This window comes from Syngnathoides biaculeatus, chromosome 20, assembly GCF_019802595.1.
Source record: "Syngnathoides biaculeatus isolate LvHL_M chromosome 20, ASM1980259v1, whole genome shotgun sequence".
Classification (NCBI taxonomy): Eukaryota; Metazoa; Chordata; class Actinopteri; order Syngnathiformes; family Syngnathidae; genus Syngnathoides; species Syngnathoides biaculeatus.
Window position 1 is genome coordinate 15,515,927 of NC_084659.1, and position 26,537 is coordinate 15,542,463.

At 45.0% G+C, this 26,537-nt stretch overlaps 1 protein-coding gene across 3 annotated transcripts in view; it reads left to right on the forward strand.

Moving 5' to 3' along the window:
• Positions 1-26,537, forward strand: part of dock4b (dedicator of cytokinesis 4b) — a 103,811-nt gene that overhangs the window by 46,636 nt on the left and 30,638 nt on the right. For all 3 annotated transcript variants that reach the window (XM_061806845.1, XM_061806846.1, XM_061806848.1), the window contains 22 exons: positions 40-165; positions 4,193-4,317; positions 4,740-4,902; positions 5,045-5,151; positions 9,496-9,649; positions 12,267-12,364; positions 12,448-12,531; positions 12,928-13,028; positions 13,414-13,495; positions 14,923-15,093; positions 18,066-18,267; positions 18,345-18,481; positions 20,299-20,433; positions 20,858-20,956; positions 22,503-22,597; positions 22,663-22,738; positions 22,869-22,969; positions 23,042-23,100; positions 23,174-23,322; positions 23,397-23,482; positions 26,224-26,319; positions 26,411-26,471. In XM_061806845.1, the coding sequence (XP_061662829.1) occupies positions 40-165; positions 4,193-4,317; positions 4,740-4,902; positions 5,045-5,151; positions 9,496-9,649; positions 12,267-12,364; positions 12,448-12,531; positions 12,928-13,028; positions 13,414-13,495; positions 14,923-15,093; positions 18,066-18,267; positions 18,345-18,481; positions 20,299-20,433; positions 20,858-20,956; positions 22,503-22,597; positions 22,663-22,738; positions 22,869-22,969; positions 23,042-23,100; positions 23,174-23,322; positions 23,397-23,482; positions 26,224-26,319; positions 26,411-26,471 (2,507 nt within the window). The remainder of the gene's footprint in view (positions 1-39; positions 166-4,192; positions 4,318-4,739; positions 4,903-5,044; positions 5,152-9,495; positions 9,650-12,266; positions 12,365-12,447; positions 12,532-12,927; positions 13,029-13,413; positions 13,496-14,922; positions 15,094-18,065; positions 18,268-18,344; positions 18,482-20,298; positions 20,434-20,857; positions 20,957-22,502; positions 22,598-22,662; positions 22,739-22,868; positions 22,970-23,041; positions 23,101-23,173; positions 23,323-23,396; positions 23,483-26,223; positions 26,320-26,410; positions 26,472-26,537) is intronic.

Here is a 26,537-nt window from a genome sequence, read left to right on the forward strand (position 1 = left end):
TTCTATAGCGTTCTACATCCCATGTTTTGTTTTTTAAAGGGCTGGCGGTGGCTCTGCAGCTCCTCCACGGGGACATCGATCAGCTTCGGCGGGAGTACATGGTCCTCTTCACGCGGGGCGTGTCCATCACCAGGAAACTGGGCTTCTCCGATGTCATCATGCCAGGTGGGGCGCCAGGAAGCTACGCTCTCGAGGTCTGGTTTAAAACGCGCCGACAAGTCGGGGAAAAGCCAAGTTTGGGTTGCAGGCTTTCCCCGCCTGGATGTCCGCCGCTCTGCAATTTGGATTCACTGCCGCTGATGGCTTTTGCGCACGCCGCCGCCTCGCAAATAAACCTAAAGCTACCCGCCGCATGACTTGAGGTTTGAACGGCAGCCAAAAATAAACAACAGAAGCGCCGTGCAGTAAAAGCGGAACATTGAGCTTTGGTTTTTTTTTTTTTTTTTTTTTTAAATCATATAGTATACGACATCATGTTTATAGTGTCAAATATTGACACTATTTAGTGCAGTGTTTCCGAACCACATTTTTTTTTTTTTTTTAACATTAGATAACTTCTTCTTCTTTTCCTTTCGGCTTGTCTCCACCCTGTCTCCAAAACTCTTCCCTCTCCACCCCTCTCTTTTCACGCACATTTAATATATATATATATATATATATATATATATGTATATATATATATATATATATATATATATGTATATATATATATATATATATATATGTATATATATATATATATATATACATATTTACTTTGGCTGCTCTTCATTCCTCTCCTTGCCAGTGCGTGCCTCAGTCTTTCTAATTGTTCCTCCGCCTGCTCCCTTCTTTCACTGCATATCACAATATGCGAACATCATAGGCCAAGGAGATTCCAGTCGAACCACATCTGTTAGCCTTTCCACTTACCACAGCAAACAGGAAGGGGCTCAGAGCGGATCCCTGATGCAGTCCCACCTCCACCTTAAATTCTTCTGTCACACCTAACCATTGTTCTGCTGCCATCATACATGTCCTGTACTATTCTAACATTAGCATCAACGGTTTTAGAATCCCCTCAGCGACAGATACGTGAACACAAACGGTGAAGCAACACAAGTAGACAACATCACGATACTCCTATAATCTTAATCCGCTCCAAAAAATAGACTAATATTGGAGTTTATTGCATCGTTGAGACCAGCAAACCCAGCCTCCCGGACATTTTCATCGTTATGCGAAGATTACTTTATTCCTTTCAAGTACAAATGCACATTTATGTGTGCGTTATTCAACCCTATTGGATTTGTGTTTGGCTGTATCCCACATTCTTGCACACAGCCACACTTGTGAAATAGTTGTACTCGAATTTTCTGATGTTCTGTTTACATTTCACAAGTCTCTTGGGTTATTTTATGTTTTAAGTCTCCGCCACACCAGACTTTAGCATGCAGTACCATACTTTCTCTCTTGGTCCTCTGTCATAGGCTTTCTCTAGATCCACAAAGACACAACGTAGCTCCTTCTGACCTTCTCTGTACTTTTCCACCAGCATCCTCAAGGCAATTAATGCATCTGTTGCACTCTTTCTCAGCATGAAACCATACTGTTGCTCGCAGATATTTACATCTGTTCTGAGTCTAGCCTCCACTACTCTTTCCCATAACTTGATTGTATGGCTCATCAACTCTGAACATCCCCTTTGTTCTTAAAAACTGGAACTAGTACACTTTTCCTCCATTCTTCAGGCATCTTTTCGCCCGCTAGTGTTCTGTTAAACAAGTTGCTCAAAAACCCCACAACCACCTCTCCAAATTGCTTCCATACCTCCACGGCTATGTCATCAGGACCGACTGTCTTTCCATTTTTCATCCTCTTTCGTGCCTTTCTAACTTAGTAATCTTTGCCACTTCCTGGTCCTTCACACTTGCCTCTTCTACTCTTCCTTCCCTCTCATTTTCTTCATTCATCAACTTCTAGAGGTATTCTATCCATCACTTCAGCACGCTACTGGCACCCATCCTTTCCATCTCTATCCCTCTGTCTGGCCACCCTGGAGAGATCCTTTTCTCGACTACAAAACTGACCCCCCAGGTACCAAGTGATACTACAACCTGACATCAGTGTTGGGTACATAAACAATCCCGAAAAGCCCCATAAATATCTGTATGTATTCAGTAAAACTACAACTACACTCTTGCATTACAGTACAATATTGCGTTTAGTCTACGTTGACATGTCTTTGGAGATCGACAGCAGTTGCCTTGGTAACATCACTCACCTTCTCCTCAAGGAGCAAATTACACAGACTTGATAAAATATTCATATTTATATATATATTTTTTTCCTCAGGTGCACACTGCACGCAGACAGGTGCCTGTCAAATGGCGCAAATGCCTCGCGGGCCTCGGCAGTACGGCGGCTTGATTGTCATGCGCTACGTGAATACTATATGGAAAAAAAAAAAATTCTATATTCTTTTTTTGGGGGGTGTCAAATCCTCTGTAAAACGCGTCTCCGACGTAAAACGAGGTGCACTGTCTGGTCACGCAGATAAAGAGCAAGCGCAGACCGTGGGTCCCCCAGCGCCTCGCTAACATGGATTTATCTTCGCTGTCTTTGTCTCCGTCGGACTACAAACCCTTCACTCTCCCTCTCTCTCTCTCTCTCTCTCTTGCTCCCACTCCCCATCCCTGACCAAGAAAGTCTGCCCTTGGGCAAAGGAAAGAGTCTCGCTCGCTCCTTTGTGAATGACTGCATCGTTCTCTCCGTCTCCTAAACAACCCCCCAGCCCCTCCACACCCCGCCCCTCCAACCGAACCACACCTTCTCCACTTCCCGTGCTACCCATTGTCCATCCACCCATCCCATTATCCACCGCTTTTCCAGGTCAGGTCGCGGGGAAGTAGCTTCAGGAGGGATACCCAGACTTCCCTTTCCCCAGCCACTTCTTCCAGCTCTCCCGGAGGGATCCTGAGGCGTTCCCAAACCAGCCGAGAGACATACTCTCTCCAGCGTGTCCTGGGTCGTCCTCGGGGTCTCTTTCCGGTGGGACATGCCCGGAACACCTCACCAGGGAGGCGTCCGGTAGGCATCCGAATCAGATGCCCCAGCCACCTCACCTGGCTCCTCTCAATGCGGAGGAGTAACAGCTCGACGTTGAGCCCCTCCCTGATGACCGAGCTTCTCACACTATCTCTCAGGGAGAGCCCGGACACCCTGCGGAGGAAACTCATTTCGGCGGCTTGTATCCGGGAACTTGTTCTTTAGGTCACGACCCACAGCTCATGCCCATAGGTGAGGTTAGGAACATAGATCGACTGGTAAATTGAGAGCTTCGCCTTTCGACTTTGGTCCCTCTCTACCACAACGGACCGATCCAAAGTCCGCATCGCTGCAGACGCTCCACCGATCCGTCTGTTGATCCCCCGCTCCATTCTTCCCTACCCATTGTACGCATCGAAATTGACTCTATTTACGTGGGGTCCAGAACGGTGCTCTATGGGATGCTCTTTGTTGCTCTGGTTCCTGCTTTCAAGAGCAGGTAATCATCTATGCTAGGTATCGAATTTTTTAATACAGGTGTTCCACAAGGTTCCATATTAGATACACTTCTTTTCTCACTTTTCATGCCTGATTTATGTCAATTGTATTTAACCTGTCACCCTGAGGATGAAATCATAAACCTCCATGCAGCCTAATTGTAGATCTAGGCAATATACATTCAACCGTATGCTTAAAAAAATGAAATATTTCAATACAGCGATTACAGTAAAGGTCAATATGATCATTTATCTGAGTATGTGAGTCCAAGTAATCTCTTTAAACCTTGACCTGACTTCCCTCGGAGGCAACAGGGCTTATTTGTTAGCCCGTTGAAGGCGCTCCAGGCTTGACCTTGAAAATGCGCTTCACTCCATCTGCTCTGTTATTAGATTAGCGCCTCCCGTGTTATAATTTAACACAATAAATTGATTTTTTTTTTTTTTTTTTTTGCCTTAAGGACTGCAAAGTTCATATGCACACAATAACAGTTAAATGTCAGGTCAGTGGCTTTTGGTTTCACGACGACGCAAAATGCATCATTCAACGCCGTCCGCACGCTCGCAAAAAACGTCCCCGAGCTGTTGTGAGGTCGTTCGGAACACGTTGCTCATTTGCATAATCAATGCCAGTTTTTTTTTTTTTTTCTTCTCCTTTTACCATGCAGGAGAGATGAGGAATGACCTTTACGTCATATTGGAAAAAGGAGAGTTTGAAAAGGGTGGGAAGAGCGTTGCCAGGAATGTGGAGATCACCATCTACGTGCTGGACATTGATGGGCAAATCCTCAAGGTACAAAAACATTTTAGCCCTATCTGAAATGTTAATTATCGTACAATAACATCCACAAACTTGTACCATTTTTTTTAGTTTTATCCACCGAAAGCTTGAATTATTATCTCCGACCATGGGTTTGTAATTTTCAAAGGGAACTCCGGCTCTAAACACCTATTTAGATCCTTAGTTAACGCCGTTTGCCCCTTAATGCCTTTGTATTTTTAGACGCGTCCCGTTTTAGAACTGAACTCTTCATTTAAATATGGCTGACCCAGATGAGGGCGACACCTCCAGCGCGTTCGCTCATCCCCGACGCTTCTGCTTCTGCGGTTCCCATCTTGGACAGAAAATAGACACACATGGAAAACCACCTAATCCCCATTTGAATGGAATTTTTTATTTTTTTATTTTTTTGTTTTTCCTCCCCTACATCGCAGAGTTACGTGGCCGCCGGCTCCGGCGAACCCGGCGGAGACGAGTACCACTCGCTGGTGCTGTACCACAACAACAGCCCGCGCTGGGGGGAGCAGATCAAGCTGCCCATCCCCGTGGACATGTTCCGGGGTTCGCACGTCCGCTTCGAGTTCCGACATTGCTCCAGTGAGTAGAGGGAAATGTCCGTCCGCTAAATATGTTTGAATTCGCCGGCAAACGAATCAGTTTTACGGAGACAAATATCTTGCAAATGAATATTTAATAATGCTTTGGTACAGTGAGCCTGTTCGTTTTTGCTTCTCTGCAGCTAAAGAGAAAGGAGAGAAGAAGCTTTTCGGCTACTCCTTTGTGCCCCTCATGCAGGAGGACGGAAGGACCTTGCCAGATGGCACCCATGAGCTCATTATCCATAAGGTACAGCCTGCTTGGCCTCTTTTCGAAACGTTAGAGGCCCAAAGGATGCAAATTCTAGTCCGGTCGCTAGCATCTCTAATTGCAAAAATATTTAAAAAAAATATTTTTTGTCGTTTATCTCGTTATGTCACTCACGCTCACGTTTTGTCACCTTATTAGTCAGCCCTTGGATGAGATTTTTCCACGACTACAACGTTTCTTAAATTAACAAATAGCTTGTTTTCAGCTTACTGGTACAATTTTCATTGATGCGTCAAAAACTTTTCATATAGCTGGCTATTATCTTCTTGTCATTGGACTAAGTTGAAATATTGTCCTGTGGTTCCACTTTTATCGTCACCATCAGCACCAATATTTGCTCAAATTTGTTGATACAGGTGTTCCACAAGGTTCCACGTTAGGTACACGTCTCTTCTCAATTTTCATGACTGATTCATTTGAATTGTATTCAACCTGTCGCGTTCATCTTTTAGCTGATGACACTGTTTATTGCATTACATTTATTATTTCAATCCTGGCATTTCACAAATCACATTTAACCCGTGAAACAATTTTCATAATGTCCAGGCTTGTGGGTATTTTGTTCAAAATATTGTCACACTTATCTGAGTTGTTCATACATTTTAGGGAGGCTTTTGCAACGTGGTCCTGTGTATGTGTGTAAACACTTATCTTTATTTAAGCTGGTGATTTGATGGGGAGGCGGCACGGTGGCTGAGCTGGAAAACGTTGGCCTCACGGTTCTGAGGTCCCAGGTTCGAGATTTGACTTCTCTAGCCGTCAATGGCAGTGAAAGTGTTAATGTCTATGGAAGTGAGCCAGTGCGCTGACCGATAGTTTTCCATGTGTTTCGATGTTCGGCTTGCCTCGCATACATTAGGGTCGCCACAGTGAGTCACTCGCATGGTTTTGTTTTTACACAAATGTGGTATGACTTTTGAAATTGCGGCACGGTGGATCGGCTGGTAAAGGGTTCAATCCTGGACCTGCCAGTGTGGAGTTTGAATGTTCTCCCCGAACATGCAACATTAATTGCACACTCTAAATTGCCCCTAGGTGTGATTGTGAGTGCGGCTGTTTGTCTCTTTTGCCCTCCGATTGGCTGGAAACCAGTTCAGGGTGTACCCCGCCTCCTGCCTGTCGACAGCTGTGATAGGCTCCAGAAGTCCCCACGACCCTTGTGAGGAGAAGCGGCGAAGAAAATGGATGGACGGATAATTGGACGCAGTAAATTGCCCTTAGGTGTGACTGTGACTGTTGTTTGTCTCGATGTGCCCTGCGATTGGCTCCCATCCAGTTCAAGGTGTACCCCGCCTCCTGCCCGTTGACAGCTGTGATAGGCTCCAGAAGTCCCCACGACCCTTGTGAGGATAAGCGGCGAAGAAAATGGATTGATTTGATGGGGTGGGTTCTGTGGGTTGTCGGAGTGGCAAAAACAAAATTGCCTCGAATGGAGTCGACAAAGCATCTATATTTGTCTGCGAGTGCAATTGCAATTTCATTTCCCACCGCATTTGGGTTCTAGCCGCTTAAGCCTTCCTATTTATGCGCCCGAGCTATTTGCGTGCTTCTCACAGGTTTCCTCCCAAAACGGGGGAGAGCACAGCGTATGATTACGCGATTCACGGCTTCGAAAGCACATCCGTGTTGTCCTCTCGCCGTTTGGCGCCACGGGGTGTCTGAAAGCTGAGTAACGTCCACGTATGTGAGTCTTACAAGCGGGATCGTGCGTCTCATTCGCACTGTCGGTGGTTTTTGAAAAAGCTGGCCCGGTGTTCCCACCCCCGAGTCCGAATCTGGCGTGGCCATATTACAGACCTGCAAAGACGCACGCTCATCGCTTTGGACCTTTTGGTTGTCACACATCAAAAGCTCGGGGGCAAATAAACCATCCGAAATTGTCATTTAAAAAAAAAAAAATAAAAAGAAGTCCTACTCTGCTGTAATTGCAGACTGTGTCCTCAGCTGCAGGCAAAGGGTGTGTGCACAAACCTCAGGCTCCGTGCACAATGACGCGCGCAGTGCATTGATTCATTTGTCAGCTGCGGGCCGCAGCAGTCACCCAAACGTCTGTTTTTTTTTTTTTTCTTCTTCTTCATTTAGTTTTTTCCCCTCCCGCTCGCTACAGGCCATCAGTACTATTGTCAGATCATTTCCTTGCCATCCTTGGTGGGTGGGGGATGGGTTGATGGGTTGGCGGTTGGGGAGGGGGCAGGGGGAGGGGGAAGCAAGGGGCCTGCTAATGTCAGATGAAAGTTGCCGAAGAGCTCAATGAAAAACTTGCATGGCCTAGTTTCTCCTTCAGACCCAAAATAGACGCTGAAGCAGCAGTCCAAAGTGTGCGCGGGCTTTCGGAGCTCAGGCAGCCTCAGCCGAGCGTTAAGGCGGCACGCTAAATCAATAAAACAACGACGGCCCCCGTCTGTGATTGTATAACTCCAACTGGCATCATTCAACGCCCCCCCCCCAAAAAAAAAAGCAGCGGAATGATGATATAACCAGTTAAAAATGCGAATAACCACATGATTGCGTAGCGCCTCTCAAGTATGTAATACTTTGACGAGAGGTGACTAACTGGAGTTCAAAATGAGGAACTGATCAATTAACACAATGATAATAATTCCAAACTTATATTACGACTTCACTCTTTACTTATGCGTTTATTCCCTCTCAAACGTTCTCTGAAATGATATTTCCCCTTATGAATTAAGGTTATCTAATTTAAATAACCAAGCTGCCATATAATCTCCCCCATTTTTTAACTGTTTTGCAGATAGTCAAATAATAGATCTGATTATGTAACAAAAAATGGAAAATCAAATCTGTACAGAAAAAAAAATGCTCATTCAAATCAAGTCAACATAACAGGTACACAGTGCACATATGAGCAAAGCAGGAATGAAGAAAGTCGAGGATTGTGTCCAATTGTCCAGCCTCGTCCACGTCCTGTCAGTCCGAATCCGTTGCTAAGCTTTTTCCTTGTGCTCCAACACAGGCCTCGCTAGCGTTTGCTCGTCGCTAGCGTCCTCGTCTTCTTCCTTGTGGTCCAACACAGGCTTCTCTCCTCTAAACTCCTCCTCAACTCGTCACTTCCTCTCCTTAAAGGTCAAGTGTCATGAAATGGATGATTTTTAGTATGTTGTTAGTGAAAAAATGGCAGCCAACATGGACCCATGCACTTTTTCACCACAAAACATGATTTTGACATATATGGATTTCTGTAACTCCCACCATGAAAATGAGGGATTTTTTTTCGAGAAGAAGCAGGAAGTGACGTATGGGGAAGAAGGGGACTCGTTTGTTTCTATTAGTTTTACCTCCGGGAAGCTAGCTCGTTGTTCCTTCGTGTTAGCCAAAATGCTGGCTTGTTGCATTGCTGGATATTGAGACCCGGTTCGTTGTGAAAAAATGGACTGCACGGGTGCAAAGGACGAGAGCTCCGTGGGGTCCAAATGACAGGCGTGCTAAATGTGTTATTGTGCGCGTCGGACGGCTACCCTGTCGGACTCGCCGGCCAAGGGTGCTGCGTCGGCTCGCCAGCGAAGGTTGCCGCGTCGGCCTCGCGGAAGGCAGCGGCTATTAACAACGCTGCCCGCAATGGAGCATTCAGCCACATGCGACGCCAACGCCGTAAAGCGGCCCGGCTCGGCATCATAATAAGCCAGCTCCGCGGCAAAAATGGGATGGCTCATCTCCGCCGTGGAAGTGGATCGGACGGGGAAGTGGTTTGGCCGTGATCCGCATATCATCTAAATATGACTCGAAACGATAGGGGTAATATTGCCCCGGTAACTTCTTCTTCTTCTTCGAAAAGAGCTTCCGTGTCAGAAGGGGCGTGTTCGTCTCCCATAGTGGGGCCCACAGCGTGTTTTCAATGGCGAATGTCCATGGTGACGTCACGGACAGGAGATGCAGCCAATATGGCGACCACTCGGATGTCATCGGATGACACTTCCCCAACTCTGCGCATGGATGACGCGCTCTCCGCTCATATTTATTTTTTCGTATAGACCTCAAAGTGAATAATGTTATATGTATTTTTCATGACAATATCTACTTTAGAATGTTTATAGGGATGCCACTTGACCTTTAAACACTCATTACAGCAACAAAATGACCAACAAAAGTATTTCTTTTCACAAATTATTTCACAAAACATTTAAATACAAATCCTTCCAAGAGAAAATAAATTCACCACACAGCTACCCTATTTATTTAAACTTTTAACTATAGCAATTTTTTAACCGGGTTACAATGGACATCCATGCCTAAAAAATAAAATTCCAGGAACTAAATGGGTAAATGAATAAATTCCCTGCATATTCTTCTTCTTTTTGTGTCCAGTGCGAGGAGAACACCAGCCTGGCCGACTGCACCCGCTATCTGAAGCTGCCTTTCTCCAAGGCCAACATCCCATCCAACAACCAGACCCTGAAAGGCACCAAGGAGTCTTTCTGGATCACCAGCTTCCTGTGCTCCACCAAGCTCACACAAAATGGTAAAAGAAAAGAAAAAAATCATTTTTTAGCATTTATATATTTAGCTCAATGCTGGACGGATGCCTGATGAAATTTGGTTCTGCTGGACTGCGCTGAATCGTCTCAAACAAAATGAAAAAGGGTGGAAGGGAAAGAAAGGAATACAGAAAAGGCTTTCTTGTCTTGGCAGAGCGAGCCGAACCCTGAAATTAATTTGAAAATGCCCACAGGAATATTAGTATTTGGAGACGACATCAGAATTGAGGAAGAGTTGAATTTTCACGCCAGTCCGGTCCTTTATAAATTCGCCTTGAGAAAACAAACGACCCGACTTCAGAGATTTTCCAGATACAAGCCATCGATCGACTTTGGGAAAGTCCATTTAGTTCTCGCTAACAAGCAATGCAAATAGCACAAATGGTGAAACAACACATGTAGACATGTAACAGGAGAATCCTCGCATGCATATATTCTTTATCCTCTGCGAAGAACTTGTCAGTGGTCCACTCAAAACAAGCAAATGACTCTAGATCAGAAAAGTCGCTAGGCTCCTCGCTGCACATGAAGCTGTCAAAGTTGTACATAAAGGGCATAGTGACTGCTTGTGACAGACTATACAGTGCAGAAAATAAGGATTTGAACACCCTTTAGCCTCATTAGGAGCTTTGTCTGCACCTCCTCAAGCTTCACAGGACATCTATAAAACTACTTAGAGGACTCCCTGTCAATAAAAACAGCTGAGGTGTAAAAATCATCGTTTATAGACATGATTCCCTCGCATATAGTGAAGAAAACAAGTATTTGAACACCCTGCTATATTGCAAGTTCTCCCACTTAGAAATCATGGAGGCAGGTCCACTGTGAGAGCGATAATCTAAAAAGAAAAATCCTGAAATCACAATATGATTTATTTGTGTCATACAGCTGCAAATAAGTATTTGAACACCTGTCGATCAGCTGGAACCTGTTAGTCCGCCTTTCAAAGTCCACCTCCACTCCATGTATTATCCTGAATCAGATGCATCTGTGTGAGGTTGCTAGATGAATAAAAACACCTGTCCACCCCATACAATCAGTAAGACTCAAACTTGTGATATGACCAAGACCAAAGACACAAGAGACAAATTGGTACAACTCAACATGGCTGGAAAGGGCTACGGAGAAATTGCCAACCGGTTGGGTGAAAAAAGATCCTCTGTTGGAGCAATCATTAGAAAAATGGAAGAAGCTAAAAAAATTGGAGTGGAGCCCCGTACAAGATGTCACCTGCTGGAGTCTCAGTGACCCTTAGAAAGGTGAGGAATCAGCCCAGGACACCATGACAGGACTTGGTCAATGATCTGAAAAGAGCTGGGACCACCGTTTGGATTATACAGAGGAGTCATGGGAGAAAATTTTGATACCAAAATGGAACTTTTTGGTCATAATTCCACCAACCGTGTTTGGAGGGAAGACGAATGATGAGTTCCATCCCAAGAACACTGTCCCTACTGTGAAGCATGGGGGTGGTAGCATCATGTTTTGGGGGTGTTTTTCTGCACATGGGACAGGACGACTGCACTGTATTAACGAGAGGATGACCGTGGCCATGTATTGTGAGATTTTGGGGAACGACCTCTTTGCCTCAATCAGCACTGAAGATGGGTCATGGCTGGGTCTTTCAACATAACAATGACCCAAAGCACACAGCCAGGAAAACCAAGGAGCCCCATGTAAGGTATCACCTCGTGAGGTCTAAGTGATCCTTAGAAAGGTGAGGAACCAGCCCAGGACTGAGGCGACAGGACTTGGTCAATGACCTGAAAAGAGCTGGGACCACCGTTTCCAAGGTGACTGTTGCTAATACACTAAGACGTCGTGGTTTGAAATCATGCATGGTACGGAAAGTTTCCTTGCTTAAACCAGAACATGTTAAGGCCCGTTTTGAAGTTTGCCAATGACCATTTGGATTATACAGAGGAGTCACGGGAGAAAGTTTTGATACCAAAATTGAACTTTTTAGTCATAATTCCACAAACCGTGTTTGGAGGAAGACGAATGATGAGTTCCATCCCAAGAACACCATCCCTACTGTGAAGCATGGGCGTGGTAGCATCATGCTTTGGGGGTGTTTTTCCCGCACATGGAACAGGACGACTGCCACCGTATTAAGGAGAGGATGACACTAGATCGCAAAAATCCCTCGGCTCCTCACTGCACATGAAGCTGTCAAAGTTGTACAGAAAGGGTGTAGTGACTGCTTATGACAGACTAGAGAAGTTCCTGTTCCTGCACAGAAGAAGACTTAATGTGTGACAACAACAACAATAAAAAAAAAAAAAAAGCTCGTTCAGGTTAACACGAATCTGAAGAGACAGCCAAAAGACTCAAGCGGGATGATGTTTTATTCATGTGTACATCTGGGGAGGCTCGGAAACGACTTCTTCTTCTCTCTTCCGCGGCTCAACTCGAAAATGTCAGCGTTTGTTTGGACGCGCCTCCGTTCGGCTGCCGTAATTGAAGGCGGCGGAGTGTTATTATTTATTTTTTTTTAAGCGCTCGCTTTCATCACCGCGCCTTTGCTGTTCCGACGCGCTTCTCCTTGTCACTTGTAGCTTTTTAGCAAGCGCCGTTTAACGGTATATCGCTCCCCCTCAGGCGATATGCTGGACCTGTTGAAGTGGAGAGCGCACCCGGAGCGGATCAACGACAGCCTCTCCAAGCTGAAGGAGATCGACGGCTCGGAGATTGTCAAAGTGGGCCGGCGGTCGCGACGGATCGATATATTATATATGATCACGATCGGCAATATTTTTTCTCGCCCGTTTTTTTCATGTAGTTTCTGCAGGACACGTTGGACACACTCTTTGGTATTCTGGACGAAAGCTCCCAAAGATACGGACTGAAGGTGTTTGACTCACTGGTAAGTGTTTTCTTGGAATAGCACTCGTCACAAACCTGCTGTCGGAAGATCGGGAGATGTTCACGGACGAGAGCCCCCCCCCCCATCCCACCCGGGAAGCAATCTCGCTCGCGGTCACGCCGAGCCGCGCTGATCGATCTCCGTCTCCGAGCTTGGCGAGGCGCTCGGGGTGATGGAAAGACGCGTTTGTCGAGGTTCTATTTGGTTTTCTTAGCTTGATTTAATAGGTAAGACAAAATGATGTAAAAATACTTGGCGGTATCTAATTTGTACCAGTCATAAAAATCCTTAAAAACTGATGTAGGGATTGTGATTATCAAACCCCTCACTCTGTATTGACTAAAAAAAAAAAAAAACAGAGCAATCCAGCGACCGTTCTGTGTCCCTTCGTCCCAGGTCCACATCATCAACCTGCTCCAAGACAGCAAATTTCAACACTTCAAGCCAGTCATGGACACCTACATCGAAAGCCACTTTGCTGGAGCTCTGTCATACAGGTACTGCGACACCGGATTCCGGTACCAGAACTTGAACCTGTCTGCGAATCAGTGCATGCAAAAAAAAAAATTTTAAAAAATAAAATAAAATAAAACCCTTTGGTGCCCCCTAGTGGCCACACCAGGTAAAGAAAACAAAGGCGCTGCATTCAATGCCCTGTTGTTGTGTCTTCCTGTCGTCTTCACACTTGATTGTATGGGCTAAAACTGATCGCTGATGCTGGGAATCTGACGGGCGTACACGCACGTAACGCTGCCATTGTGCAAACGACAAACGTCTCCAGTGCAGGGACACTTATTTAAAAAAAATAAATAAATCAATCAAATGAAGCAACCCACAAGGCAGGAAAGTAACCCGCAAACGGTACTGTGATCTGTTTCAAAGGGACCTGATCAAAGTTCTGAAGTGGTACGTGGACCGCATTGTGGATGCCGAACATCAGGAACACATTCAGCAGGTCCTCAAGGTGAGGGAACATCTATCTATCTATCTATCTATCTATCTATCTATCTATCTATCTATCTATCTATCTATCTATCTATCTATCTATCTATCTATCTATCTATCTATCTATCTATCTATCTATCTATCTATCTATCTATCTATCTATCTATCTATCTATCTATCTATCTATCTATCTATCTATCTATCTATCTATCTATCTATCTATCTATCGTACGCTGCGCTCCTCATGTTGAAAGGTGTTTTATTTTGAAAGGGGTACTAAACCCAGTTGTTTTTTCTTTTTTTTTTTTTTTTTTTTTCAAAAAAGACTACACGAGTCACTGCTCGTCAAAAGAGAGTGATGAATAATTAGTTCATGGAATGCGTAAATCATCAACAATACCCCTCACCAAAAAAACCCCAACTCTTTGTTTTTTTAATTTTTTTTTTTTATTGGTTTGTGTACTTCAATTACTCACCTGAATATCTCTGATACAATTAGCTTTATTGGCTATATGATTTCTAATTTGCCTCTAATTTGCAGCAGAAAAAATGTAATGCACGTTTAATAAGTCATCAAATTAATTGAGAATAAAAAGAGAATACACGGAAAGTCATTTATGAAATAAATTCCAAAATACCAACCTTAGCCGGATGAAACTCATGAAAATATTGACGGAAACATAAGTAAGTAAAGAGCAACGTTTAGCTTGGTTTTCTACAACTACAGTACTGTCGTTAAAAAACACAATGCAATAAGTTCTGGCATCCCATAACGTTTTAGCGGACTATATTATAATTAACTTTATTGGCTATATGATTTCAATACGGCAACAATGACACACTTAGGGCTAATTAGCCTCTTATTCGGGCCAGAAAAAAATGTAATGCATGTTTAATGAGTCACCACATTAATTGAGAATAAAAAGAACAGACCAACCTTAGCCTGACGAAACTCATGAAAACATTGACAGAAACATATGCAAGTAAAGAGCAACGTTTAGCTTGGTTTTCTACAACTACAGCGCTGTAATTTAAAAAAAAACATCACTGCAATGAGTTCTGTCTTGTCATAATGCTTTTAGCTGACTACATTGCCGGGATCTGCAGTGTGAGGAACGCCGGAAATACTTCATGCTTGATATCACCTATTCGGGTGTTATCTACAACATTTAGACTTTTAACAGGCGCTATTGTGAGGAATGTGTCGCTGGTGACCTCAAGTGGACAAATGAGATACCTGCGGCTCTCATACCGTGACACATTGGTATGAATCTACGAAACTAGATATTTGTTATGTTATTGTTGTACATGCTGGGTTTAGTTCCTCTTCATTGCTTGGATACAGACAAATCCTGCGCAATCCTGTAACCATGACAAACACGATCCGGGATTTTTTTTCCCTGGGTGCCGGTTGCCTGATGGAAACGTTTCCTTCCTGTCCTGCAGGCCAGCGAGTACATCTTCAAGTACATCATCCAGTCCCGCCGCCTCTTCTCCCTTGCGACGGGCGGCCAGAACGAGGAGGAGTTCCGCGTGTGCATCCACGAGCTCTTCATGTCCATCCGGTTTTTCCTCTCGCAGGAGAACAAGGGCACCAGTCCGGTGGCGCAAACGCAGGCAATTTATACACGTCTGCGAGGCGTCCGTTCCCTACGAGCACGTTTCCTCCGCTCGAAGACCGGCGCTCGATGCGGTTCTGTTTCAATAATTTCAAGCTCCCCAGAGGGTCTGGTGTCAAACTGCGCCGCGCATTCTTTCCTTTTCCCCGCTGGCCGCCGCCGAGGCCAAAGTCGCCTTGACGGATTTCAAAACAAACAAGAAGAGGGCGCCGGCGATAATGGAAATTACACACTTGCTACACGAGTCGGGGGGGTGTAAATACCTCGAGATTGGCTGCGTGTGTTACCCCCCTCATTCTTGAACACTTTATGTTTGGCCAAAATCCTCCCTTTGGGGGTGAGCTACCACGAGAATACAGCATGGCGGCGCTGAAATAATTTGCTTTACAATAATAATTAATGCGTTAATTAATAATGTCCATATTCGTCTTTCCAGCCCCGACTGGGGAAAACGCTGCGTCATCGAGATTAATCGTCGCTAATTGTTATCCTCCACCCGGGAAGGATCCTGCTCGGTCTCATCAGAATGCGCGCGGGGTCGAATTTGTACCGCGATAAATTTTGTTTCTGAGCCAAGGTGTCCAACGCGGGGCGGGGAGGCCAGAGTCGGCACGCTGGGTCACTACGTGCGGCCCTCTAGCGGGAATAAAGTCTTTGGCTTCACGTTTTGTTTCTTGGCCAATGGGAAAATCTACGGTGAGATTGCAATTGGTCTTCATTTTAAACCATTTTTAAAATATTTATATCTATATTATATCTATATTTTTTCATTTAATTTAAATTTAATAATTTAAATTAATTGTGAGGTTGCGTCAGGAAGGGTATTGGGCGTAAAAACTGTGCCAAACAAATCTGAGCGTTCATCTGAGATGTTACGCTGTGGCGACCCCTAACGGGACAAGCCGAAAGAAACTTACTTATCTATATTTTTTTATTTTTCTTTTTTTTTTACAACAACAAAATATCCCAACATCAATTCAAAAGTTGTGTACTGAACTACTTGCTAGAATTTTTCATAGCTTCTAATTTTAAATTTGACTTATTGCAATATTATATAATTGGGCCAGCACAGCTGGTAAAGCGTTGGCCTCACGGTTCTGAGATCCCGGGTTCGATCCCGGATCCGCCTGCGTGGAGTTTGTATGTTCTCCTCGTGCCTGCGTGGGTTTCCTCTGGGTCAATTCTTCCCGTCACCTTAGGCACCATTATTTGGTCAAATTTGTTGATACAGGTGTTCCACAAGGTTCCACATTAGGTACACTTCTTTTCTCAATTTTCGTAACTGATTAATTTCAATTGTATTCAACCTGTCACGTTCATCTTTTAAGTGATGACACTGTTTATTGCATTCTCTTTATTATTTCAATCCTGGCATATCACAAATCACATTTAACCCGTGAGACGATTTGAATACTGTCCACCACTGGTTAATTAACACAAGCTTGTTGGTATTTTGTTCAAAATATTGTCACACTTGTCTTATCTTATCTTATTTTGGGAGGGTTTTGCAACGTAGTCCTGCGTATATGTGTAAACACTTTTTATTTTTATTTGAGCTGGTGATTTTGATGGAGAGTCGGTACGGTGACTCAGCTGGAAAACGTTAGCATCACAGTTCTGAGGTCCCGGGTTCAATACCGGACCCGCCTGTGTGGAGTTTGCATGTTCTCCCCGTGCCTGCGTGGGTTTTCTCCGGGCACTGCGGTTTCCTGCCAAATCCCCCCAAAAATTAATTGGACGCTCTAAATTGCCCCCAGTTGTGATTGTGGGTGCGGCTGTCAAAGTGCCCTGCGATTGGCTGTCAACCAGTTCAGGGTGTAACCCCGCCTCCTGCCCGTTGACAGCTGGGATAGGCTCCAGCACTCCCCACGACCCTCGTGAGGATCAGCGGCAAAGAAAATGGATGGATGGATGGGTAGTTTTGGAATCATAAATCAAGGGTAATGGCTTTTTCAACTGTTGTTGATGTTTGGTAACACAGAAATGCAATTTTGTCATTTATAATTTGACAATTTTAATTTACATTGAAATTTCTTAACGTCAATTAAAAAGTGGTGTACTTCACTACTTGCAACAATTTCTCATGGCTTTTAATTTGAAATTTTATTTACTGCAATATTATATAATTGGGGAGTTAGTTGTCTAGTTTATCTATCTATCTATCTATCTATCTCTATCTATCTATCTATCTATCTATCTATCTATCTATCTATCTATCTATCTATCTATCTATCTATCTATCTATCTCTATCTATCTATCTATCTATCTATCTATCTATCTATCTATCTATCTATCTATCTATCTTTCTATCATCATCATCATTCTCTCTCTCTTATGCTGTGCTCCCTCATATTTTGAAAGGGGTACTAAACCCAATATCTATCTACATATTTATTATTTACTATTATTTATTTATTATTACTATTATTATTTATTGTTGTCTATTCCATTGACTGAGTTGTCTATTTATATGAATATTATGCGACTATTACAACCCCATCCGCTTAATTGGCCCCCCTGATTTAATTGGCCGTTTTTACAAATCAGGTGACTTCATGCCGATTTTGATTTATGCGATTATTTTATACCTGAACACGTAACTTTCATTGTGTATCCATTCTGAAACGTAGATTACTCTAGATAATCCTCTTTTCCAATTTTAGTCTCCGTTAGAGGGAGAAGTTACTCTGTCAGAACAAATATTTTTCTTCTTCTTCTTGACCTTTTGGAGACGTAGATAAAAGTAGTAGTCGGCCTACTTTTTTTTTTTTTTTTCCTAATTAATGTGCATTTGTACACTTAAAAATGTATGATACGCTAATTTACAGCTTGAGCGCTTTCACCTGCTGAGAGTCAAGAAAAGCACTTTGGTTTTTAGGGAAGATTTGTCTCTTTTTTTTTTTTTTTCTCTCTCTTCTTTTTTTGTCTCGTGCATTTCTAATTCAAGTTTTCACGCTTCCGCACACCAGGCGGTGTTCCTGCGAGCGTTCCCGGCGGTCTACGGCGAGCTCCTGAAGATCTTCGCCGTGCGCGAGGTGGCCGGCTTCGTCCGAGACACGCTGGGCAGCCTGCCCGCCGCCGCCGTCGTCGTCCACGGCGACTGCGGGTTGGAGGCCGTCAAGCTGCAGTGCCTTGCCAAAACGGTGGAAAGCCAGCTGTACATCAGCCCAGGTTCCCGCACCCCGTCTCCGCCTTTGCCGACGTTTCGCTCCGGGGCAGGATTCTGATTGAGTTTCTCCTGGCTGCAGAATCCAGGTGCATCCTGCTGCCGGTGGTGCTGCGGATCCTGCAAGCGCACATGAAGGAGCAGCGAGACCTCGTCATGTGCGCTCGCATCCTCACCAGCATGCTGTCGCTCATCAAGAAGGAGGAGAACGGCGCCTCTGTGAGTATTACACGTTCCCAATAACTCAATCAACTAAAGAAACCAATTAAATAAAAATAATCATATAAATTTAGATTTATACTTACCGTAATTTCAGGCCTATAACCCGCGACTTTTTTCCACACGCTTTCAACCCTGCGGTTTATGCGGTGATGCGGCTAATTTGTGCATTTTTGTCTCACGGCCGCAAAGGGGCGCTCGAGCGGAAAAAGTGAGTTTGAGACAGGTGGAATGTATGTGCCGAGGAAGTGACTTTTTCACACGCTTTCCCTGCGGTTTATGTAGTGATGTGGCGCTAGTGTTAGCACACTTGGTTATAAGCCTCGGTTCACAGAAAGAGTTTAACGCTAGTGCTGCGCTAACACTAGCATTGCGTTAATGGTAGCGCCATGCTCACACAAGAGTCGGGTTAATGCTAGCACCGCGCTAACACAAGACTCACGTTAATGCTCGCGCTGCGCTAACTCTCGCGTCGTGTTAATGCGCTTTTTTTTTTTTTTTAACCGGCCCTGTTAGCACAACGTTAGCATTAGTGCGGCGGCGCTAGCGTTAACAATAGTCCAGTGTGTACTATTTTTTTCTATTCTATTACCGTAATTTCCGGCCTATAAGCCGTGACTTTTTTCACGCGCTTTCAAACCTGTGATTTATGCGGTGATGCGGCTAATTTGTGCATTTTTTTCTAACGGCCGCAAGGGGGCATTCGAGCGGAAAAGGTGAGAGTTGGAGACCGGTGGAATATATGTGCCGAGGAAGTGACTTTTACCGGTCCGGCCCTGTTAGTGCTGCGCTAGCGTGTCACTGCCACGTCTCAGTGATTTTTACCAGTATGTTTTTTTTCACCGGCCCTGTTAGTGCAACGCTAGTGTTAGTGCGGTGGCGCTAGCGTTAACAATAGTCTCGTGTGTGTATATATTTTTTTCTATTCCATTACCGTAATTTCTGGCCTATAAGCCCCGACTTTTTTCACACGCTTTCAACCCTGTGGTTTATGCGGCTAATTTGTGCATTTTTTTTTCGAACAACCGCAAGGGGGCACTCGAGCGGAGAAGATAACTTTGAGACCGGTGGAATATATGTGCACAGGAAGTGACTTTTACCGGTCTGGCGCTCGCGTGTTACTGCCACATCTCAGTGATTTTTACCGATATGTTTTTTTTAACCGGCCCTGTTAGCCCGATGCTAGTGTTAGCATTAGCATTAGCACGGCAGCGCTCGCGTTGAACTCTGCGTAACGTCTTTCTTTATAAATATCTCGTGTTTCAATGTGGGTTTCAGTGTGGGCACTTTTACACAACTGCGGCCTATTCATGTACCAAATGGTATTTCCTTTACAAATGTACTCGGTGAGGCTTATGACCAGGGGCGCAGTAATTCCGGTAATGTTACTTTGAAATCATTTTGAGTCCATACGCGGCTTATGGGTGGAGTTTCCAGGATGAATCTAAAAAAAGTTTGGTTTGTATGTTTATCTGGAAGATTTTTGTGTATAGTTTTCTACATCAGTATACAGGAAAAAATAACACTATTATACAATAAATCTGCAGCAAATTGCCTCAGTTGCTCGGTTCAAAGAATGCACAAGTGAATTATGGCTGTCATAACCTGGGGTGGTTGTGGGGGGGATAACCTGAAAGCCAGAAGAATTAGTTTGACGCCAATGGGCTGCAGGAGCGGCTTGCTTTTGTTTTGCGCGTTTACGGTCGGCCACCCGGCTAATGAGAACCATCAATTGAGCGAACGGGCCACGGAAGGGCGGCGAGCGGTGAAAAGCAGACGGGGCACCAAATCTAAAGAGATGCGTTTTGACTCTGCAGGAGCCGGCGGTCTCGGAAGAAGTCGACCTGATCGTGGAAAGGCTGCTGGGAGTCCTGCTCAGGACCATCCTGGAAATCAGCAACCGCCCGCAGCCTGCCGGTCCCGCCATGAGATTTCAGTTCCAGGACGTCACCGTACGTACAGTAAACCGTATACGCGCGTGTGTTTCTCTGCGTGCTCTCCTTTTGGCAAGTAATTATAGATTTTAAATTGAGTTGCCGCGGCGGCGGGCTGTAATTGCGCCAACATCATTAACGCAAATGGCGGTAATTAAGATTTATAATGCGACGCGCACTCGGGGCTCGCCGTGAGTAACGACGAGCTCGACGTCGCTCCGTCCAATTCCGGAAGGACGCCCGGGGAGGGGACGGGGCGATGATATCTTTGCGTATCTTCCAGCTGGCCAGCAAAAGTAATTAAGGGCAGACATTTTGATAGATACTTCATTTCATTTGGCGGAAGCAAAGCATTGGCAGATTTTTCTGGAGAAGAAAAACGACAGAATACAACACTGACGCTTGACGAGCTCGCTTTCCTGTCTGTGTGCCATCCCGCCAGGGGGAGTTTGTGGCCTGTCTGCTGGCGCTCCTGCGACAGATGAGCGACAGACACTACCAGCAGCTGCTGCAGGCGTTCGGCAGCAAAGACGACTTGAGGGTACGGCCGCTCGCCTCCTCGTCCCCCGACTCGCCGACCCGCTACTAGTACTCCAGGAAACGGGAACTGCTGAGGAACACGTACTCTTGCGCCTCAGAATATTTAAACGTTCTGACAAATGTATCGACCGCAGTACAGACAATTTCTTTTCCAGCTTCCAATCGCATATTCACCCTGAACAAACACTTAATAACATGTTCTCATAGAAGAAATTATAAGCAAGCTATGGGTTGCATTACAATATATAAAAAAACAAAATTAACAAAGCAAGTAACAACAAAAACACGCATTTTAAAGAACTTCAAAGGAGCAGATAAGTACTTCATTTAAAATGCATAATGGCTGTTTATTAATAAAATGTTATTTTATATATATATATATTTAAATTCATTTATTACATTAATATTATCATACTATTTATTTATATATATTTTTGGATATTTTTTGTATTCTGGACAACAGAGCGCACCTGATTATAAGCCTCACCCTGTACATTTGTAAAGGAAATACCATTTATATTTAAATATAGGTATATTTAAATACCAATACCATAAGCCGCATAAGCTGTGGAAAAGCCGCAAACAAATGAGATATTTACAAAGACAGTACACAGAAAGAGTTTTCAAAGTTCTAATACCTTAGCTTAGCTTAACATAGCAACAACACGGTAGGACGAACATGGCTGTTAAAAAAAAGAACATACAGGTAAAAAAAAATAAATAGCCATGACAGCTACACGGTAGTAACACGGTAGCACAGTGCTAACAGGGCTGGTTAAAAAACAAAAAAACTTACCTAAATCACTGGGACACGGCAGGATGACGCTAGCGGCGATCTAACGCTAGCACAGCGCTAAGTGGGCCGATTAGGAAAAAAACATACCGGTAAAAATCACTGAGACACAGCAACATGCTAGCACAGCGCTAACACTAGCGTGGCGGAAACAGGGCCAGTTCGAAAAAAAAAAACATACCGGTAAAAATCACTGAGACACAGCAACACGCTAGTGCAGCGCTAACAGGACCGGTTAAAAAAAACATAGCCGTAAAAAATCACTGAGTCACAGCAACGCGCTAGCACAGCGCTAACACTAGCGCAGCGCTAGCACGGCTGGTTAAAAAAAAAAAAAACATACCGGTAAAAGTCACTTCCTCGTTACATTGATTCCACCGTGTCACTCTTACCTTTTCCGCTCGAGTGCCCCTTTGCAGCTGTTAGACAAAATGCACAAATTAGCCGCATCACTGCATAAGCCGCAGGGTTGAAAGCATGTAAAAAAAAGTCGCGGTTTATAGGCTGGAAACTACTGTATTCTTTTTAATTAGACTGCTAGCTTAACGTTAAAACCACCTTGCTAATGGCGCGCATCAATAATTGCTGTTTTAGAACAGACGTTTGAACACAAATAGTTGCGCAACACATGTAAACATAACATAGCGATACTTACAGGCACAGTAGCGAGGGCGACAGTGCCCTGAGAATGAAACGACCTCGTGGCAACATGGGGGTAATTGATGACTGGAATGTGTTCTTCGGCTTTGCCCAGGACTTCCTCCTCCAGATCTTTACCGTCTTCAGGATCCTCATCCGACCGGAGATGTTCCCTAAAGACTGGACCGTCATGCGACTTGTCACCAACAAGTAATTTTCCTTTTTTTTTACTCCGGGTTGAGACGTTCTTGACTCTCCGCGGTGCTTTTTCACAGCGTCATTATCACCACCGTCCTCTACCTCTCTGACGCCCTGAGGAAAAACTTTCTGAATGACAAGTTTGACTACAAGGTAAGGAAGGAAGGGGGGGGAAAAAGCCCACAAGCAGATAAACAGAAACTTTTTATAGGCCTTAAATCAAGCTGATGTTCAGTGTTTGCCTGTCAACCGAGTGTTGTTTTTTTTTTGGGTGGTTTTTCAGGTGTGGGATTCGTATTTCTACTTGTCAGTACTGTTTATCAACCAGCCTTGCCTTCAGCTGGAGTCGTTCTCGCCGTCCAAGCGGAAGAAGACTTTGGAAAAGTAAGTCTCGCAGTGACGGGTTTGGCTCCCGGCGTCACGTCGCAGCAACCGCCGTGTCCTTGTACGGCGCAGGTACGGAGACATGAGGGTGATGATGGGCTGCGAGATCTTCAGCATGTGGCAGAATTTAGGTGAGCTGAGCCGGAAGGCTGCCGAACACACAAGTGCGGTTTCTGGGTGAAACTGAAACCGCACGTCCCCCAGGGGAGCACAAGTTGAACTTCATCCCGGCGATGATCGGCCCGTTCCTGGAGGTGACGCTGGTGCCGCAGCCCGACCTGAGGAATGTCATGATCCCCATCTTCCACGACATGATGGACTGGGAGCAGAGGCGCAGCGGGAATTTTAAACAGGTGCGGTTGCTGAACTTGAACCAACGAGGGTAAATTGGCAGCGTTTAATACTTTTTTTTTTTTTTTTTAAATAGGTGGAGGCTAAGCTAATCGACAAGCTGGACAGCCTGATGTCGGACGGCAAAGGAGATGAGACCTACAGGGAGCTCTTCAACAGCATGTGAGTTACAACAAATAATAATGATAATAATAATAATAGGTTGATTTGGGAAAGCAGCTGCTTAAAAAAAAAAAAAAAAATCTCAAAAATTACATTTCAGGAGATAAAAAAAAATACATGCGACAAAAGTAATTCCAGGCCTACAGAGCGCACCTGGTTATAAGCCTCAGTACACAGATAGACACTAGCGTTAGCGCGGCACCAGTGTTAGCTCGTGTTAGCGCAGTGCGAGCATTAATGCGACGCTAGCGTTTGTGCGGCCCTAGTGTTAGCACGGTGCTAGCATTAACGCGATGGTTGCATTAGTGCGGCGCTAGCATTATCGCAAAACTACCGTTAGCGCGGCGCAAGCATTAACGCGAAGCTAGTGTTAGTGCGGCGCGAGCATTAATGCGACGCGAGCGTTTGTGTAGCCCTAGAGTTAGCATTAGGGCGACACTAGCATTGACGTGATGCTAGCGTTTGCATGGCGCTAGCATTAACGCTACTCTGGCACAATGCTAACATTTGTGTGGCGCTAGCATTAATGTTCACGCTAGCGTTAGCGCGGCGCTAGCATTCACGCGATTAGCGCAACTCTTTTTGTGTGCCGAGGCTGTTAACCAGGTGCGCTAACACTAGCGCTAACATCCGTAACAACTCATTCACTGCCAATGACGGCTTTTTACATCAAATATCAATGTTACAACTGAGGGGTGGCGGTGATTAATATCAATCTTCAGGTCCATGTACAAGTATAAACTTTGTTCTCTGTAATAAGACAATTCAGCAGACTAGTAGTTTTTTTGGGGACACTTTTGCCCTACTAACTCGTAATTAAACATTACTAACACGCTACTCTGGTGCACGAGTATTCATATGCTAAAGCGCTAAATATAATTTCACCACTCATCTGAAGAGCGTTTCTTTTCATCACGCGATTTGGGAAGATGGTTTTGGTATCTTAGCAATCATCGGCCTTGCTGGGCGCCACCACAGCAAAACAAACACACCCTTTGTCGGGTGTGACTGTCGGATTCGGAACACAAAGGTGAGTGCGGGTCGGCGTCCATCGTTAGTCACTCTGCATATTCCCACGCGTCTGTCTCCAGTCTCAGTCCAGTCCGTCCTTGTCTTTCCAGGTTTGTGCTCCCGCTTGCTTAATTTGTCCAACTTCCTGTGTGAGTGTGTGAGTGTGTGCGTGTGTGTTTGTGTTTGTGTGTGTGTGTACATCCCATTTCTTTTCATATTTTCCCCTTTTGCAGGTTTCACTGTATTGTCGGTGTAATTTCGTCTTCCATGGTCAGCACTCATAAGTGAGCCATTTAGATATTATTTATGTTAAAAACTATGAAATGAAATATGATAAGTAGGGCGCAACTGGTATGGAGGCCGATTCTGATATTTGCTGGATTAAAATTCCGATAATACGGATTTCAAAAAATCTCGAATGAATTTTTTGTCACTTAATGCTCCCAACAGGGCGGGACGGTGGCCCGGCTGGAAAGCGCTGACCACACAGTTCAGAGGTCCTGGGTTCAAATCCTGGACCTGCCTGTGTGGAGTTTGCATGTTCTTTCCGTGCCTGTGTGTAGTTTTCTCCGGGTTACTCCGGTTTCCTCCCACATCCCAAAAACATGCAACATAAATTGATCACCCTAAATTGCTCCTAGGTGTGATTGTGAGTGTGGCAACCAGTCCTGGGTTTACCCCGCCTCCTGCCCGTTGACAGCTGGGATAGGCTCCAGCACTCCCTGCGACCCATGTGAGGATAAGCGGCAAAGAAAATGGATGGATGAATTGCCCCTAGGTGTGATTGTGAGTGTGGCAACCACTTCAGGGTGTCTCCCGCCTCCTGCCCGTTGACAGCTGGGATAGGCTCCAGCACTCCCTGTGACCCTTGTGAGGATAAGCGGCAAAGAAAATGGATGGATGGATGAATTGCCCCTAGGTGTGATTGTGAGTGTGGAAACCAGTCCTGGGTTTACCCTGCCTCCTGCCCGTTGACAGCTGGGATAGGCTCCAGCACTCCCTGCGACCCATGTGAGGATAAGTGGCAAAGAAAATGGATGGATGGATGAATATAGTATCATATATCACATAATATTAATAACATAACATTGGGAGCATCATCATCATCAGCATTTCCCCCCCCCGTCGTCGTTGGTAGCTCCCGAGAGGCTGGCTGCTTGAAAAGTCGATCTTGGGGTAAAAAAAAAAAGTCTGGGCACCCCCGCTTTCGTATTTCTTTTCCTTTACAACAGAGAGAAAAATTGTCTGAAATGGACTCCTTTTTTTCCTCTCCGTTATCTGAGGTCTTAGTTGTTTCAAAAAATAATCATAATAAATCGTCCGGACGATGAATTGTTCCGGTCGATAAGACGTAAAAACCTTTAGTTCTAAATTGCTTTAATTTTAGCTGCTGCAGCTCATTCACTTTCCGAATTGCGGCGATGTTTTATTTTGGACAACGAGCTCATTTTCTCCTCCTAGCGCCACTAACCCCGAAACTAACCTGTGCGTGTGTGTATGCGCCGATATTAATCGTATTAATTTATCCCGCCTATGCTTTCCCCGCCTGGAGTAGAATTCCTCTGTTTGGTCCGTACCCTAGGTAAGACTCTCTTCTCTTTGTTCTCTCGGTGTCGTCTTTGTGAGGATTGGGGATTTGGACTCCTTTGCCCGTTGGGTAGAGCGGATTTGTATGACCTCGTCGGCGTCGTACCCGCTCCTTACCGCGTTTGTTTCACCCCCCCCCGCAGCCTGCTGAAGAAGATCGAGCGAGAGACGTGGCGGGAGAGCGGCATCTCCCTCATCGCCACCGTCACCCGATTAATGGAGAGGCTGCTGGACTACAGGTGAAAGGGTCCCGTCAGTTCTGGGGTTTTTTTTCCCAAGGGAACCGACCGTTGGTTTGGTTTTTCGCACCTTTGGCGCTTTTTCGCACAGGGACTGCATGAAGCTCGGGGAGGTGGATGGCAAGAAAATAGGATGCACCGTCAGTTTATTGGTGAGTGCACGCAAACGGCAGAATATCGGTATTTGAGATTTTGTGTGGTTCCGAGCGCTCCGGCCC